This window comes from Hoplias malabaricus, chromosome 8 (genome assembly GCF_029633855.1).
Source record: "Hoplias malabaricus isolate fHopMal1 chromosome 8, fHopMal1.hap1, whole genome shotgun sequence".
Classification (NCBI taxonomy): domain Eukaryota; kingdom Metazoa; phylum Chordata; class Actinopteri; order Characiformes; family Erythrinidae; genus Hoplias; species Hoplias malabaricus.
The window spans coordinates 14,406,256-14,421,401 of NC_089807.1; the positions used below are offsets into that span (position 1 = coordinate 14,406,256).

At 38.7% G+C, this 15,146-nt stretch overlaps 2 protein-coding genes across 2 annotated transcripts; one reads left to right on the top strand and one right to left on the bottom strand.

The window, feature by feature from the left end:
• The first annotated feature begins 987 nt into the window (after positions 1-987).
• gdf10a (growth differentiation factor 10a) lies at positions 988-5,308 on the top strand. The gene is made up of 3 exons (XM_066679524.1): positions 988-1,439; positions 2,793-3,694; positions 4,121-5,308. Exons 1-3 carry the CDS (start codon positions 1,244-1,246, stop codon positions 4,310-4,312), a joined length of 1,290 nt encoding a protein of 429 aa, XP_066535621.1. The 5' UTR covers positions 988-1,243; the 3' UTR covers positions 4,313-5,308.
• Positions 5,309-9,002: 3,694 nt separating this feature from the next.
• znf488 (zinc finger protein 488) lies at positions 9,003-14,651 on the bottom strand. The gene is made up of 4 exons (XM_066679673.1): positions 14,568-14,651; positions 14,117-14,346; positions 13,237-13,465; positions 9,003-12,402 (listed from the first exon to the last, which is right to left on the bottom strand). Exons 2-4 carry the CDS (start codon positions 14,336-14,338, stop codon positions 11,321-11,323), a joined length of 1,533 nt encoding a protein of 510 aa, XP_066535770.1. The 5' UTR covers positions 14,339-14,346; positions 14,568-14,651; the 3' UTR covers positions 9,003-11,320.
• Between the last annotated feature and the right edge of the window lie 495 nt (positions 14,652-15,146).

The window sequence follows — 15,146 nt, forward strand, 5'->3', positions numbered from 1 at the left end:
ATCTCCAGCAGGGTCCCTAGGGCCAGAGGAGGTGTTTAATGGTGCACTGCCCCCTGAAATGGCCAGGCTCGTTACAGCCTCTCCACTGGAGCCCAGCGCTTTCACAGAACCGCATTGTTGGCATGGAGCTGTAGACGCGCCAAAGGAAAATAAATAATAAATACATTTAAAAAAAGGGTGACTAGGTCATTCCCCTGGTGGGGTGTCATGGCCTGAACGCCATCAATGAAATCAAACAAAGAGAACCCAAAACATATTAAAAGAAAAGACTGTTTTATATAAGCATCACATGCAGTGGAGCTAAAAATGTGTTTCTAAAAGTGGTCAAAACACATTCACTGAAAATAGGTAAGAACATTTTAAACATTTAAATCTCCTAACAACTACGCAAGAGAGGATAGAGCAATACTGTGATATTAGATAAACATAGACTTGCCACCCTATAGAGCTCTCAAATGTGCTTGGGATTGTTTGAATTGTGAGAAGCAAAAAAAGTGCAGCCAGCATGAAAACTTTTTAAAAAACTTTCAGCAGATTGTAGAGAATGGAAGCTGAAAATAAAGGCAATAAAGACCTGTCTCAGCACAAAATATAATGGTACTTTAGTCAACCTAGTAATTTTGCCAAAAAATGGTGGTAAGAATGAGGTTAATATAGATACGAATAAGGGTAAAAACAGTAAGTCTGTATAGTTTGCAGGCTATGATGGAAGCAGTTTAGGAGTCAACAGTCCGACTCAGAGCTGTGCTTATGCTCCCTGTTCTCTCAGCAGTATATACTCCTCTGAGATCAGCGTCATTACTGAGTGTCAGGTTTCACATGAGGGCCAGAGAGCCTTTTCTGGAGGCCCCTCAGTCGGGGGGTTGTGCTGTGGCCCCTGAGTTGCTCTCCACTTCCTATTGGCTGTCAGGCGATTACGTCACGCCCTCAGCAGCATATGGCCCGTCCCACACTTAGTGGCGCTCAGAAGAAACAAGTGCAAATTCAACAGGTTGACTCAGATACTGCGGAGTACTTGGGTTTGGGAAACTCTGTTTAACACTGCTTTAAAGCGTCAGAACGTCATTGAAAGGAAGAAAAAGCGCTGATACGGAAACGGTATAAATGGAAAATACGTTTTGGGATAGGTTGACTGCGCATGGGCAAAGTACTTGGCTGTTTAAAGACCTTTAGTTGCTTTAGAGACTCGTGCAGTATATCTTTCCTCGGTACTTGGTCTGGCTGATGTTTATTTTGTTGTGAAATGGCACTGAAGTGCGTGTTTGTGCTGCACCTGTTGGTTCCTTCCGTCGTTTGTTTTTTAACGCGTGGAGCTGAGACGCGCACGGACAGCACGGACACGGTGACACAACACATGTTCAAACTCTACGAGAAATACAGCAGAGAACATCCCGGACCCAGAGAGGCAAACACTGTCCGCAGTTTTAAAGCAAGGCCAGGTGAGTAGATACGGTGTCTGTGAATGTGTTATGAATGTGGATGAGCTTTGCGTCTGGAGAATGAGGTAAAGTATACACATCTTAGAAACCGAGAGGACAGATCCATTTTAGCAGTTTTGACTGTTCATTTAAGAGTTATAGTTTAAGTTTTTTATAGGTAAAAAATAGAATAGTATCTGCAAATCGCCACAGCATCCCCAGTCCATGTGAGTATACCATATGAACACACTCAGGAAAAGTCTCATTGTTACTGTGTTGATACCGTTCACTCTCATTGTGGTGGTACCTTTAAGGGTAAATAATCTGTACATTAAGGAAACATAATTGTACTATAGTTAATTTTTAATGCACATTTTAAAGTTTCATAAACACCTTTTCAACTCAGTGATTTTGTATATGTATTTATTCATAATATTTAAAATAGTAAATATTCCCTTTGCCTTAAGACTACTTTTGAAAGTATGTTCTCTGTATCTTTAGTGAACAAACGTGTGGGCTACCTGTAATTTCCTTTTTTCTACCAGCATTTCATATATTTCTACAGAAGGATAGTGCAAAAAAAGGTATCTGCTTAAGTTAGTGGCTAAGATGTAAACAAATGAATTCAGTGCTGTTTGCAATGAGCTGTAATTCTGCAGAAACTCTCCAAGTCAGACTTTTTAATTATGTCTGAATAATGTAATGCTTCTAAAGATCTTTCATGTGAAATGGCTGTGTATGCAACTTGATGTTTGCAGCATTAGTTTTTATGCATGGCTTTGGCCGTTAATTACAGGAAATGTGATGCATACTGATTGCAAGAACACTGTAATGCAAAAGAGTCTTACAGTACCCAAAGAAAACTCTTTTTCTTCATTAAACACATTTAGCTAACCTGGTTATATTGGATAGTAAATAAAATAGTTATATTTATATTGATGTTATTGTGACCTGTCACTACCACTGTAATTAAATAGGAGTCAGTTGCATTCTTTAAAATTCATCATTTCAAAAACACACCTCTATATAACTTTATTTAGTACATGATAATTATTTAATTATAGCACAGTTCAGGAATATTGGTAGAATTCCCCTCTATGCTCATCAAATATTTTAGAGGAAATAAAATGATTTTGTTACTATACATTCCTGAGAAAATCACCCTAAAGATCATATTATTATGAGTTTATATTATGAGAGTCTAAGCAGGCTCATAAGAAAACCTAATCATGTCCATATGGTTTTAGTTGCTCCTGGAGTAATGTATCCTCACCTACTTCTGCAGAAACCAGCAAAGTGAACAAAAAGCTAGTTGTTCATGTCAGTTTTCATAATGAATATGTAACTCAGCACTTGCTCTCCATTTCCTTATAGAATCTTTGGAGCAAAGAGTTTTGTACCAGCTGAATCTAACCTCACTGCAAGAGTCTGAAGTGGTTCTCACCACCATGCTCCATTTCTTCTTTGATAAACGCCCACGCCAGAGGTCCTGGTTCTGCAAGCGCTACAAGAACCCTTCCTGTCGCATCCAGAACCTTCTTCAGTTGCCTTCTTTTCGCCTTCTCTTCCGATGCTCTTCTTCTGGCCCTTCTCTTGGCTCTTTGCTCGGAAACATCACCTTATATCCCCAGAGGAGGGGTGTGTGGCAGACCAAGGATGTGTCTCACATTATACAAGAGGCTAGATCCAGGAGTCAGCTTATTATTACATTGGAGTTTGACTATGGAGAAAAGTATCAAAGGTATCAGGACGAGCTTGCATCATTCACTATGCCATATTTACTGGTGTATGCCAATGACCTGGCTATATCAGAGCCCAACAGTGTGGCCATGAGCTTACAGCGGTATGACCCCTTCCCTGCAGATGAGCAGATCATTCAATCTCCAAACTCTTCACCTGATGTGCGAGTCAAGCGGGACTTGTATTTTCCTGACCCCATCCAGAACAATGAACTCCCTGAGGTGGAGTATGATAGTTTCAAGCAGCATGATATGTGGGAAAGCACTTATCAAGTGATGAAGCCAAAGCCCTCCAAGAAAGAGCGGAGAAAGAAGGTTCATGAGCACGCAGATGGACTGAACAAGTCTCAGGTTCTCAGCTTTGATGAGAAAACCATGAAGAAAGCACGTAGAAGACAATGGAAAGAGCCTCGCAGCTGTTCCAGGAGGTACTTGAAGGTGGACTTTGCAGACATTGGCTGGAGTGAGTGGATCTTGTCCCCAAAGTCCTTTGATGCTTACTACTGTGCCGGAACATGTGAATTCCCTATACCTAAGGTCAGAAAATCACACAGCACACTGGACACAAGGACCTCACACATGTGAGAGCAAACGATTCAGACATATTGAACTATTTAAAAATGACTTAGAAATATTGTTATAGCCAGGAACTCAGAACAAAGAATCCCTTCAGAGAGAGTATTTAGTTCCAGCATAAATGAAGCACACAAGCTTTTTGTAATTATATTCACATAATTTTAACCTTAACAGCTAATAGCTATTACAGAGCTTTTTTGGAAACATTTTGTTCAGATAGACTACTTTCTGATTCTTATGTTTGTATGCTTTCAAGTAACTCTCTAAACAAATAGATTTTTTTCCTAGAATTTTAACAACATTTTTTAAATGCTTCAATCATTTAAATCAAACATTTAATTACATCCTCAAATTTTTATTTATTTTATTTATTTTTTTCTTTTGTAGGTGGTTCGCCCTTCCAACCATGCAACTATCCAGAGTATAGTGAAGACAGTTGGTATCATTCCAGGCATCCCAGAGCCCTGCTGTGTACCTGAGAAAATGAACCCTCTCAGTGTCTTGTTCCTGGATGAGGCCAAAAACATTGTTTTAAAAATCTACCCCAACATGTCAGTGGAGACGTGTGCTTGTCGATAGACTCAGTGGTCAGTGTAATGGTCATTACATTGACAAATGTTGTGTTTATAACACCAGAACTGAATGTGAAGGGGCATATTGTCTTTGGTCCACATTTACCAAACAATGCACATGACAGAATTGTTTTTTAAGGCCATGCACCCTGTGTGTGCACTGCCTCCAGTGTTCTAAATCAAACATTAGGTTTCATCTGTGATGTGTGTTTTGTTGGATTTTTCATTAGAAAACAAAGACTGAATTACTGCAGACATGGTTCTGATGTTCACCAATTTATTGTATTGCTGCTTTCTTTGTTTATAAAAGAATGAGTCATTTTAGGATGGTTCTTGGTCATAATGATTGTTCCTGGACTAGATTCTAACACTAATACAACAGTGAAATGTTATGTACCATGTAGAAATTGCATGGTAGCAGACTGTATGTAAATGTTTGAAATGAAACCTGAGGTCCATATAAGTGATAGTGTAGCCATTTTAATGCTATAAGACCATGTTTAAGTAACCAAGCTTCTACAGCAGCTGAGCTTTTATGTTAAATATGTATCAAATAGCACTGGCAGAACTCTAAAAATTATCTGCCGATACAGTCTCAGAACGTATAAAGAGGCTTTGAAACCAGGCTTTGGTTTCATGACTTAAGTATTGAACTAACAGTAATCCACACATTTTCAAAAGTTATAACTGGAAGATTTCCAAGTGTTTGTGTGTCATAAGAAGGCTGCTCACCAAGGTCACTGATGCGCTTAATCCTCTGCGAGTTTGTCTTACTTTTAGAGAAGTAATACAAGAATTCTAAGTCTCCATAGTGGATTATGAATGGAAAGTGTGCTGTTTTATCCCCAGTTTACTTCTACGTAATATTATTTAATGACTGAAATATATATGAATTATTTTGGCTTATGGTGTGTGTAAGTAAAACAAATAATGAAATTTGCTTCACTATGATATATTTTAGAGAATGTATTTTTGTACGTGTGTGTTAAATTATGAAGTGAAATTAGCCATATGTATAGTAATATGTAGAATAAAATTACAAGGTGTATCACTAAAAGCCTTTGTTTATTTGTACTAGTAAATTGGAAAATTCCTTTCTTATAAAGGTCACTAAATAGCACATTCAAAGCAGTCATATCTATGATTCCTTTGGGGGAAAAGCTCCATTCTCCACATCAACATCAAAGGTAAGTCTTCACTTCCCCCAGTCCCCACTTCAAGGACCAGATTCCACAAGCAGGATGTTAAACATTTTCCCCCAACAAATGATGTCACTCACTTGAAGCACTCTTCAACTCAAGACAGCAAAGCAGAATAACTTTAGGGCCATTTGAATGTGAAACCTTTCCTCTGTTCTTGGAGAGATTTTACGTCTTAATGGTCTCTTTTAAGTGTTTGATTGTAGTGGTTATGTTTTTAAAAAATTTGTAATTACACATGGAATTAATTAGGAAAAAGTTATAAAGTTATCTCATTATATCGTAATTAGCTGAGTAGCATAGCATTATATGCTAATTGGCTGAGTAACAACACTTGAAAATGATGGCACAATAAATACTTCTTTTAATTATTACATAGAAAAAGCATGTTTAGGATCTTTCAGTTTATGGTACAACAAAGAACCATATTTTATTACCATTAAAATGTTTTTCTTAGAATCTCATATCTAAATCAAGAATCTTACACTTCCATTTGAATGAGCTACAATATTTGTTCACCTGTGAAATGATTATTTATTAATTTGATAAATACTGAACCTGACAACTCAAAAATTGCACTGGGGCAGCATGGTGGCGCAACAGGAAGTGTCTGTCACACAGCTCCAGGGTCCTGGGGTTGTGGAATCGAGCTCCGCTCCAGGTGTCTGTCTATGAGGAGCTTGGTGTGTTCTCCCAGTGTTCGTGTGGGTTTCCTCCAGGTGCTCCAGTTTCCTCTCACGGTCCAAAAACACATGCTGGTAGGTGGACTGGTGACTCAAAAGTGTCCCTGTTTGTGAAAGTGTTTGTGTGTGCGCTGCCCTGCGAAAGGACCAGTGCCCTCTCCAGGGTGTGTCCCCACCTTGTGCCAAGTTATTTCTGGCAGGCTCTGGACACACTGTGAACCTGAACTGGACAAGCTTTTACAGACAATGAATGAATGAATGATTAAATTTTGTTATTTGAAATTTTATTTAAATGATCATTTAATGAACTTTTAATGGTTCTGCATTACACCTAAAAGTAGCTTGCCATTGTTTTAAGTCATATTATATTTTTATTTTATTATATAGTTATTATTTTATGTTCTATAATAACACATTTACTAAAACTGTATTGTCACACATAAACTCTCTTCCTGGATCTACTGTATATTTAATGCACTTCAAAGTTACTCAGACTTCACTTTAACAGGGTAAGTGCCATGTTTGTATTTTTTCAAAATTTAATAAAAATGTTGGAGTGAAGTACATAGTGTCTTTAGGGCATATCACGCCACATCACCCCTACTGGAACATTTTGTTAAAAGTCAGTGAGAAGGTGAGTTGCATGCCAGTTCCTTGAGGTGTTTTGCATCTAAAAAATAATTGCAATGACATATGGTTCAATTCAGGTACTACCCCAGCGAATTTACCCAAAAATATAGTTGGTAAAATCCAGACAGTGTATAATCACCAAGACACTATATTATGTCAAGAAACATTATTATACTCATTATTTACTATATTTCTCTTTGCATTATAGTCCAACGGCCAGATAATACTACCCACGGAAACCACTTAAAACCAGCGGAGAACTAATCCTCTGTCCATAGTTCTCCAGGGAAATATAGGCCTACTTTAATAAAATAACCATTGACTCCTGGACACTGAGGCTTCATCTGTTTTTAAGTACTATGCAGTTACTGAAAACCAATATTTAGCTTTCCAAATCAGGGCATATCAATAAATGCCCAAGAAAGAAATCTTTATGAGTGGAAGGAGAATTTTCTGTTTACATCTAAAACAGCTCTTTCCTCGACTGATTAGGGTCTACTGAAAACAGCCCGGTCACTAATCATGGTGATATTATTCTGCTATTTTTTGCTTGATTGTTTAATTTTCTCACTAAATGACATAATGTAGCTTTCAGAAGTTTGCAGACAGGTCGAAAGCTTGACTTCTCCATGAACCCTCTGTGTGAATGTTCGCTTAGTTGCCCACGACTCGCCTCATTTACAGGCCACAGAGAAGTTCTTTAACTTTAGCAAGGGATAGCCTCAGGATGTTTTTAGAAATACAGAAACCCCATAACTACAGCTATATCTTAACAATGCAGGCAAGATTTAATGGACAACATACTCTTCTATTTGTCCATTTATGAGTTTAATTTTTGGCCAACTGCTACTTTTCACAACATAATAGCTTATACACCCCCATAACCAAATATATTTAGCATTTAGATTTGTCCATGAGCTGCATGGCTCCATAAGGAATATATATTAGGAGTTAAGGCTGTGGAAGTCTTAGTATCTTGACTTATTGCGTTAAATAGGAATCAGGGAGCCATTTGGGAACGTGCCATAACCTGTCCTGAAACTCGCTTCTGCAGACACTCTGCTTCAAGAGTTTGTTATGGGCGCCCTCTACAGGACTGTATGAAATATTGATTATTTAGCATTCGTGAAACGAAACAATTTATCAAAGAAAAATATTTACTCTTTTTAACTCTCTTTTTACAATCTTTATCATACACTTTAACAGTATCCTGGAACAGAAGTTGCTTGATGTCGTCTGAAGAGACTTGATGATAATTCCCCTAAAATTATTAACTGCATCAAAACTGAGAAGGTTCCTGTATGAAATATGGTTAATAATCCCTTTTTATTTCTTAGATTGTGGATGAGCATGTGTTTTATCAGATCTTATCAGATCTGACCACAGAGGTTTCACTGACACAATGAGATTCCTGGGAATCAAAGAGAATTTTCTGAGAATTTTTAGACCTAAGGAAACGTCTTTCCGTCTGAGAGTTGGAACAGTTGGAGCTGTTGGAACTCATTTGAGAACTATATATATCAGGTTAAGCTAAACAAGAGATTAAATCCATCAGCTGGATATTAATTTAGATCAGATTTTCATCAGAATAATACAATGTGCATTTTTTAAAAGGTAAAAAGAAAATCATCTTATGAGAGTCACTAAGAAACAGCAGTGTTTAAGAGCAACTAATATACATAAAGTGATGTCACAGCTAGAACTGTTATTAAATGAATTCTCTCAAGCCCATGTGTCTATTCCATTGTGTGATACATGCGAGACCAGTTATCAGTGTCTCAGTCAAGACTTAGACAAAGCTGACATAAGAAAGAGCAGCATTAGCTGCTAGACAACCAACCATGTAATTGATGAACTTGTCTTTTTTGTCCTTGAAAGCATTTTCTGCAGATTTCTCCAGAACTAAGTTCTACAAAACTCCCAATGGCTGTTTAATCTCAACAGCTCAGCAAAGCTTTTATCCACGTCCAAATTAGCATATAATTGATTACTTCAATAACATCATTCCCCTATTAAATATGGATCTAAAAGTTACAGATTAGCTTCATGTTGTGATGAAGCTTATTATTAAGATTGAGATTCACTGCATAGACTTGAATAGATATTTCCACAGAGACATTCATTAATTAACACTGAAAACAGAGAAATTGAAGAGTCAAAGACATTTTAATTACACAATGTGCCAGAGCAGAAACAATGCATACTGTTAGACCCCCTTTGCAAATAAATACATATTCTGTCTTTGTGACATTGTGATAAGACCATCACAGAGCAACATTTTAAAGAAATTATTATTATTTTCACTCTAGTGCAACATCTACTCTTGTTAGAGAACGTGGCCTGACACACAGAGGCAGTAAATGCTGAATATTTGTCTGAAATCAATGTTATATCTACATGTCTTAGTCAGGCTGTTAGCAAAGTTAATGAAATTATTAGGGCACAGTAGTGTCCTTAAACCCTCCCATCTCTAATATTTACATTTACTGTTCCTGAGCTTTATAAGGCACAATTAAACAAGACATAGTATGTGTCCATGTGTTGGCTATGTCCCGAAGACTTCTCTATGGATCTCTGTGGCCCTCTTGTGGAGATACTTTGCATTGTCAGGAAACTCAGTGTTAGTGTCTGTGAGTGCACATTTAAAGGCAATGTCTACGATTTTGGTGAAATTCTGTTCATTCTGGATGCTCCACGTAATTTAAGGTGGAACGGAATATGTTACGGAAAATGACTGTTGTTTGTAAGTGGCCGAAGTTTAACTTTTTCTGTAAGGTTTTATTCACCGTTGGAATTACCACAGAAACTCGGGTTTACTTGAGTTGTTTAGTTTTGTAGCCCTTTCGGTCTGTGTTTACAGTCCAAAAGCAAGTTCATAGAATTCTTTTTTCATTTGGGGTCTCTTTATTGTCTAAAGACCTCCAAAATTAGGGTGACCAGATCTGAAATGGTGAAAAAGAGGACAGGTCTCGGGGGGTGCTTTTAGGTAATTTACACCTTTATTTGCTACACATGGGAAAACATGGAAATTTCTATTTTAATTCATCCGAGAACTTACATTTACGTTTCGCTTAGCTGCTCGAGATGAGGGTAGGTACATGAGCTTCGCCTGACGTAAACAAGGACTACTGACGTGCAGACTGACCAATTAAATGTTTACAGAGAAGGTTATCGACCAATAACGGTAGCTCTACAGTCAGACCGTCCAATCAGAAGAGTTTAGGTTACTTCACCACGACCCCTTCTCACTCAAGCGAACCAATCGGAGTAGGGGAGGGCGGGACTAGTTTGTGAACAAAACGCTTCTCGAAGTTCTATGTAAGCTCTAGAAAAACAAAATCCCGGACGTTTGTGAAATTCCGGCCGGACATTTTTTTATCTAAAAAAAGTGGACATATCCGGGTAAAAGAGGAAGTCTGGTCACCCTAATAAAATGCAGTTATTCTGGCATGAACAGAGAGAGAAGGCCTAGCATACTGGACCAAGAAACTTTTTTTTTTACCCATTTAAAAAAGCCTTGGTTACGTAAACACATAGAATGGTTTCTAGCACAAAAACAGATTGGAGAGATAGCAAATGGAGAGGAAACAGCCATTTAGAAACAACAAAAATAGACACTTTCAAAACAATGAATAAAATGGCATAAAAATAAAGAGATCTTAATTTTCTCTACAATTTTGAATTTTTGTAATGTTTATATGTGTATGATAAATTAGATAATGCCTGTAGCTGAAATCAGACCACCATTTCATGTAAGTGGCTGTTTAGAATGCTCTTACCCACTCATTTATGTTATGATCAATCAGGCATTAGCAGAGCAAACATAAAGCAGTTTTTCATCTTAGCTGAAATGTTTTCATCATGTCTTTAGAAATACACTGACGGTTAGCTTGCAAAGTTTTTGCACGGACATTCATTTCTGTGGATTCTACTGGTGAAAAACAATGGCTGTATTTGTGTGAGGGTGTATTTAAGAAATATAAACAACGACCCAGCTTTAGAGACTTTAGATAAGCTTCACAGTTCTCTTATTGGTGTACAAACGCCACATTGTAACTGCTTCACTGTTTATGGCAGAAAAGAGAAATGAATAAGCTAATGAATGAAGAAGCCAACTTTTAAAAAATAGAATAAAAATCAGGGTTGGGTTGGTCGAAGGGGTGATTATGGACCTTGGAACCCATTTAATAATGCCATTTAATGAGTTCTAGAACTGCTGCTGCCCACAGGCCTGTTGTTAATGTTTGAATAGTTTAGTTTTCTCTAAGAGCCCCTACAAGGCCTGGTCAAAGTAGATAACATCTAAAACTTGACCAAGCACTCATGCTGATAAATTTAGACCACCTTACAGAACAGCCCCCAGAAAAGTGCTTATATCATCCCTATATTCTTACTTCACCTTCATTCTATAATTAGCAGCACTAAATCATTCATAGCTGCAGTTGTGAATTATAACAGAACAAAATGCATTTTAGGTAGTGAATGCATTATTTTACATAGTCTTCAGTTATGGGATGTCATGTGGCGTGAGAGATGATGCCGTTCTCTGAAGTACTCGTGGCAGATGGGGCAGGTGAGTTTGTCCTCCCTCCGCCTGCGTGCCTGAGACTCAGCAGCAAACTCCTTCTTGTGGTGGCTCCTCATGTGCAGCACTAAGTCTGAGGTCATGCGGAAAGAGAGGTTACACTTAGCACACCAGTTCTGTGCAGAGACACCTTGCAACGAGCTGATGGTGGCAGGAAGGAGGGTCAGCGAGGAGGCGGTGCGTAACTGACCACTTACACTAGTGCTCAGCTGACCACTCAGACCACCACTCCACTGCTCTGGGGTGTACAGAAGCGGAGTGGCCGTCATAGTCTGCGGGTCATTCTGAAACAAGTGAGAGGCTAAAAGGTTTCTGTAGCACACAGAGGACTTGGCATCGTCCAGAAGCTCGTGTGAGTTATGAAGAAGAGGACCAGGATTCTGCAGGACTTCAGTAGGACTAACAGTGCGCTTATGAGGTTTGAAGAAGGCGCTCTTTTGTTGCGTATGTGCACTGCCAGGCAACACAAAAGAGAAGGCGCTGGAGTCGGACTGATGGGCTTCTGCGTCTGCATTATTAGCTGAAGTAGAATGATTTTGCCTCCTTATATCCACAGAGAGTGAATGTTGTTCCCTTTTTGACACTGTCTCTTTTTTCATCTCTGCAAATGCACTGTTTTTGCCTGTTTTTATTTCAGGTGCTGGATCACTGAGGCCTGCCCGTTTGTCAGCGGTCTCTGCTGTGCATGGTCCTTGTGTGTAGTCTTTATGAACATGGGAAGGGTTGTTAAGGTCAATGTTGGTTTTCTCCAGCAAAACAGGCTTTCTGGACATAGGACTTAGGGACTCATCATGTTTCCTTTTGCGAGATGTGAGAACATCCTCAGCTTTCTTCTGCTCCAGATGCTCCAGATCTCGAGCGATGTTGTGGAAGTCTGTGGTGACCCGGCACTGTCGCTTCTGCTCCACGGCCACTTTGACTTGAACGCACAGAAAGCGACAGTGAGCAAGGAATGGATTTTCATTCCTGAAGGTCTGACCACACCTCCCACATGACAAACCTGCAAAGAGAGAGAGAGAGAGAGAGAGAGAGAGAGAGAGAGAGAGAGAGAGATTGAAGCTGTGTCTGTCTGTCAATATGTCAATATTACCCACCTATGGAGCAGGAATAGAGCATTATCTTCATATTGCTTTGTGGTTTTGTATATAAGTTCTCTCAGTTGTCTAAAAAAAGACATGCTTTTTCTCTCCCATGAGCAGAGAGTGAGAGAGAGAGAGAGAGAGAGAGAGAGAGCCTAGCATACAAGACAAGGATCAAATTTTATTTTACTAATTTACAGACCCTGGGGTTTCTTAAACAACTAGCAAATGGTGTTGAAACATCTTCTGAATTTTATAAAAAGTGTTTTTTGATTACAATCATGAACATCGCCATAAAACCTGGGTATACAAGGTTACACTGTGGAACAAAAATTCCCAATATATATATACGTTTTAATTATTACTTCACTAAACAATTAGACTATTTATCACAATAATAAAATGTAACTCTAGAATAAGGATAACTCGAACAACCATTTGAATGCATGATTTTTGTAATGATTTTATATGCCCATTGTAGTCAGTTTGTTTCTTTATTATTCATACAGTAATTTTTGGTAAGCATTCCAAACAAAATCCAACTCATCTAGACTCATTTTCTCTAATTATATATTCAACTGTTTTAAAAATTCTCAGAAGGGCGTGCTCACAAAACGTAGTTAAGGATTTGTGACGTAATAATGAAATACCGTTTTGTTGCCGTCCACCGTTTTAGACCGAGATAAAACACCTGTCATGTAAAGGCTAATATAACAGTTACAGCCCATGGTCCGTCATTTTTAACATCTCCTTACCGTCCACTGCAGCGCGTGGTTTGATGTCGCTGAGGCCCAGGAGATGAGAGAGTTCTTCATCATACCACACGAACAGCTCCTCTCCTCTCCTCACCGAGCGCGTGGTGCGGAAGAACAGCTGCCCTCCTTTCAGGAACGCCTCGGTGTTCTGCTCCGCGCGGTCCATTGCCGCCTGCACGAGCCTCAGCCACGGCACCGTCACCGAACTCCGCATCGCCTCCGGGTCCACCTGACAACCACGAGCGCGCGCGCCATTCAGTAATGTTGTGTTTATGAGTTCTTTGTTTTAACACTTCCTGTCATCATCAGCTTCACTCAGAACCAGGTGCCGTTTCAATTCTACAGTTACAGACTGTAGTCCACCGTTCCCTCTGCACACATGTTTTCATGGTACGGGTGACTGGTGTAGGCTAAATACTGCAGCGTGCACTGTTTTGCACATCTCTGGTCAAATGATGTGTTTTGTTGATTTTATAAAGCAAGTAAAGATCCACCCCAGGGAACACACTATTAATGCACATTTTAAGGCATTTTATTAATTTATTTGTTGTTACTTTTATTTGTTTGTTTGTTTGGGTTTTTATTTATTAGCTATTTTTGAATCAGTAAATATATAGAATCTGGGTATTAAAACGTGATCACACATATGCCATGTTCAAGTTTTTCCCTATGTTTCCCGTGGAAGGTGAGTTGACTTTCTTTTAAATGAACAAAACTTTGTTAGGGGTATTGTATATCTATCGATATCATCCAATCAACAGCATTTAATTAACAATATCTCTATGTCTCTGTATCTCTTACAAAATGTTGATCTGAAACATCTTTTCCTGTTACATGAATGCCATATATTTAAAGATGCATAAATAAGCTACTAACTCACCCGAAACACATAGGACTTCTCTCGCTTATCAAATGCCTTCAAGGCAATGAAAGCTATGGTGTCATAGAAGGTACTGTGGAGAAGACAAGGTCCAAAAGTAACTCCAGCTGGGATGTCCTGAGTGACCTGGACACTGGTGAACAAGTCAGTGCTGTGATGGTGATGATGGAGAAATTTACTGTCATTAGTCCACAGAGAGCGAGATGTGAAGATGGGCTCCATGGTTAGGTCTGAAGAGTGAACATTAGTTGAATGGATTAAACTTAGTAGGACATAACACCTATTTTATTGTAATAATTACAGACAGACTATACATATTCACACTGATAGATAGATAGATAGATAGATAGATAGATAGATAGATAGATAGATAGATATATTCATTCAAAATACTAAATATTTTTGCATTAAGGAAGGACACAATCATATCAAGTCTGAAAGCTTTACCAACCTTGAGTCGATGTTTCTGTGTGTGTTTGTAAGAGAGAGAGAGAGAGAGAATAGTGATGTCCTCTATCCTCTGAGCGCACACCGACGTCCTCTCAGCGGCGTTTGTGTGAGTGTGTGCGCTATGGGCTGTGTCTGATGATGTTCTCCTCTCTGTGTGTCCGACTCTTTTCAGGCGGACTAATTAGAAAAAGGGGCGGTCAGAGCTGACCAGTCAAAACACAAACAAGCAGCTCCCCCAAAGACAATGTGTTTCAGGTTTAACATTCACAGACTGCTCTCCACAATTCCTACAGTTCTTTCTTCAGTTAGCTTGAAATCTCCAAAGTTAATACCCATTGATATTAGGCCTCTCTAAAGGGGTTTGATAATTATTAATTCTGTTATATTAAAGATCAAATATAGTGGAATGCATAAAACAAGTGGGGACTTGATCACTCTACAAACACTGTTTACTCTTAAGAAATGAGAGAGATATTCTACATAATATTTAAATGTGTTTTGATTTGATCATAATCTAGAAATAATTGTTTATATTCTGTATTGTGTGTGCACATGCGTGTGAGGCCGAATCAATACACCA

What these genes read in the sequence shown, in the direction of transcription:
- gdf10a (XM_066679524.1), top strand. Translation starts at nt 1,244, where the DNA reads ATGGCACTGAAGTGCGTGTTTGTGCTGCACCTGTTGGTTCCTTCCGTC. An exon ending in CAGTTTTAAAGCAAGGCCAG is followed by an intron (nt 1,440 to 2,792) that starts GTGAGTAGATAC and finishes ATTTCCTTATAG; the next exon opens with AATCTTTGGAGCAAAGAGTT. An exon ending in GTGAATTCCCTATACCTAAG is followed by an intron (nt 3,695 to 4,120) that starts GTCAGAAAATCA and finishes TTTCTTTTGTAG; the next exon opens with GTGGTTCGCCCTTCCAACCA.
- znf488 (XM_066679673.1), bottom strand. Translation starts at nt 14,338, where the DNA reads ATGGAGCCCATCTTCACATCTCGCTCTCTGTGGACTAATGACAGTAAA. An exon ending in AGAAGTCCTATGTGTTTCGG is followed by an intron (nt 13,466 to 14,116) that starts GTGAGTTAGTAG and finishes CGTGGTTGTCAG; the next exon opens with GTGGACCCGGAGGCGATGCG. An exon ending in ACCACGCGCTGCAGTGGACG is followed by an intron (nt 12,403 to 13,236) that starts GTAAGGAGATGT and finishes CTCTCTTTGCAG; the next exon opens with GTTTGTCATGTGGGAGGTGT.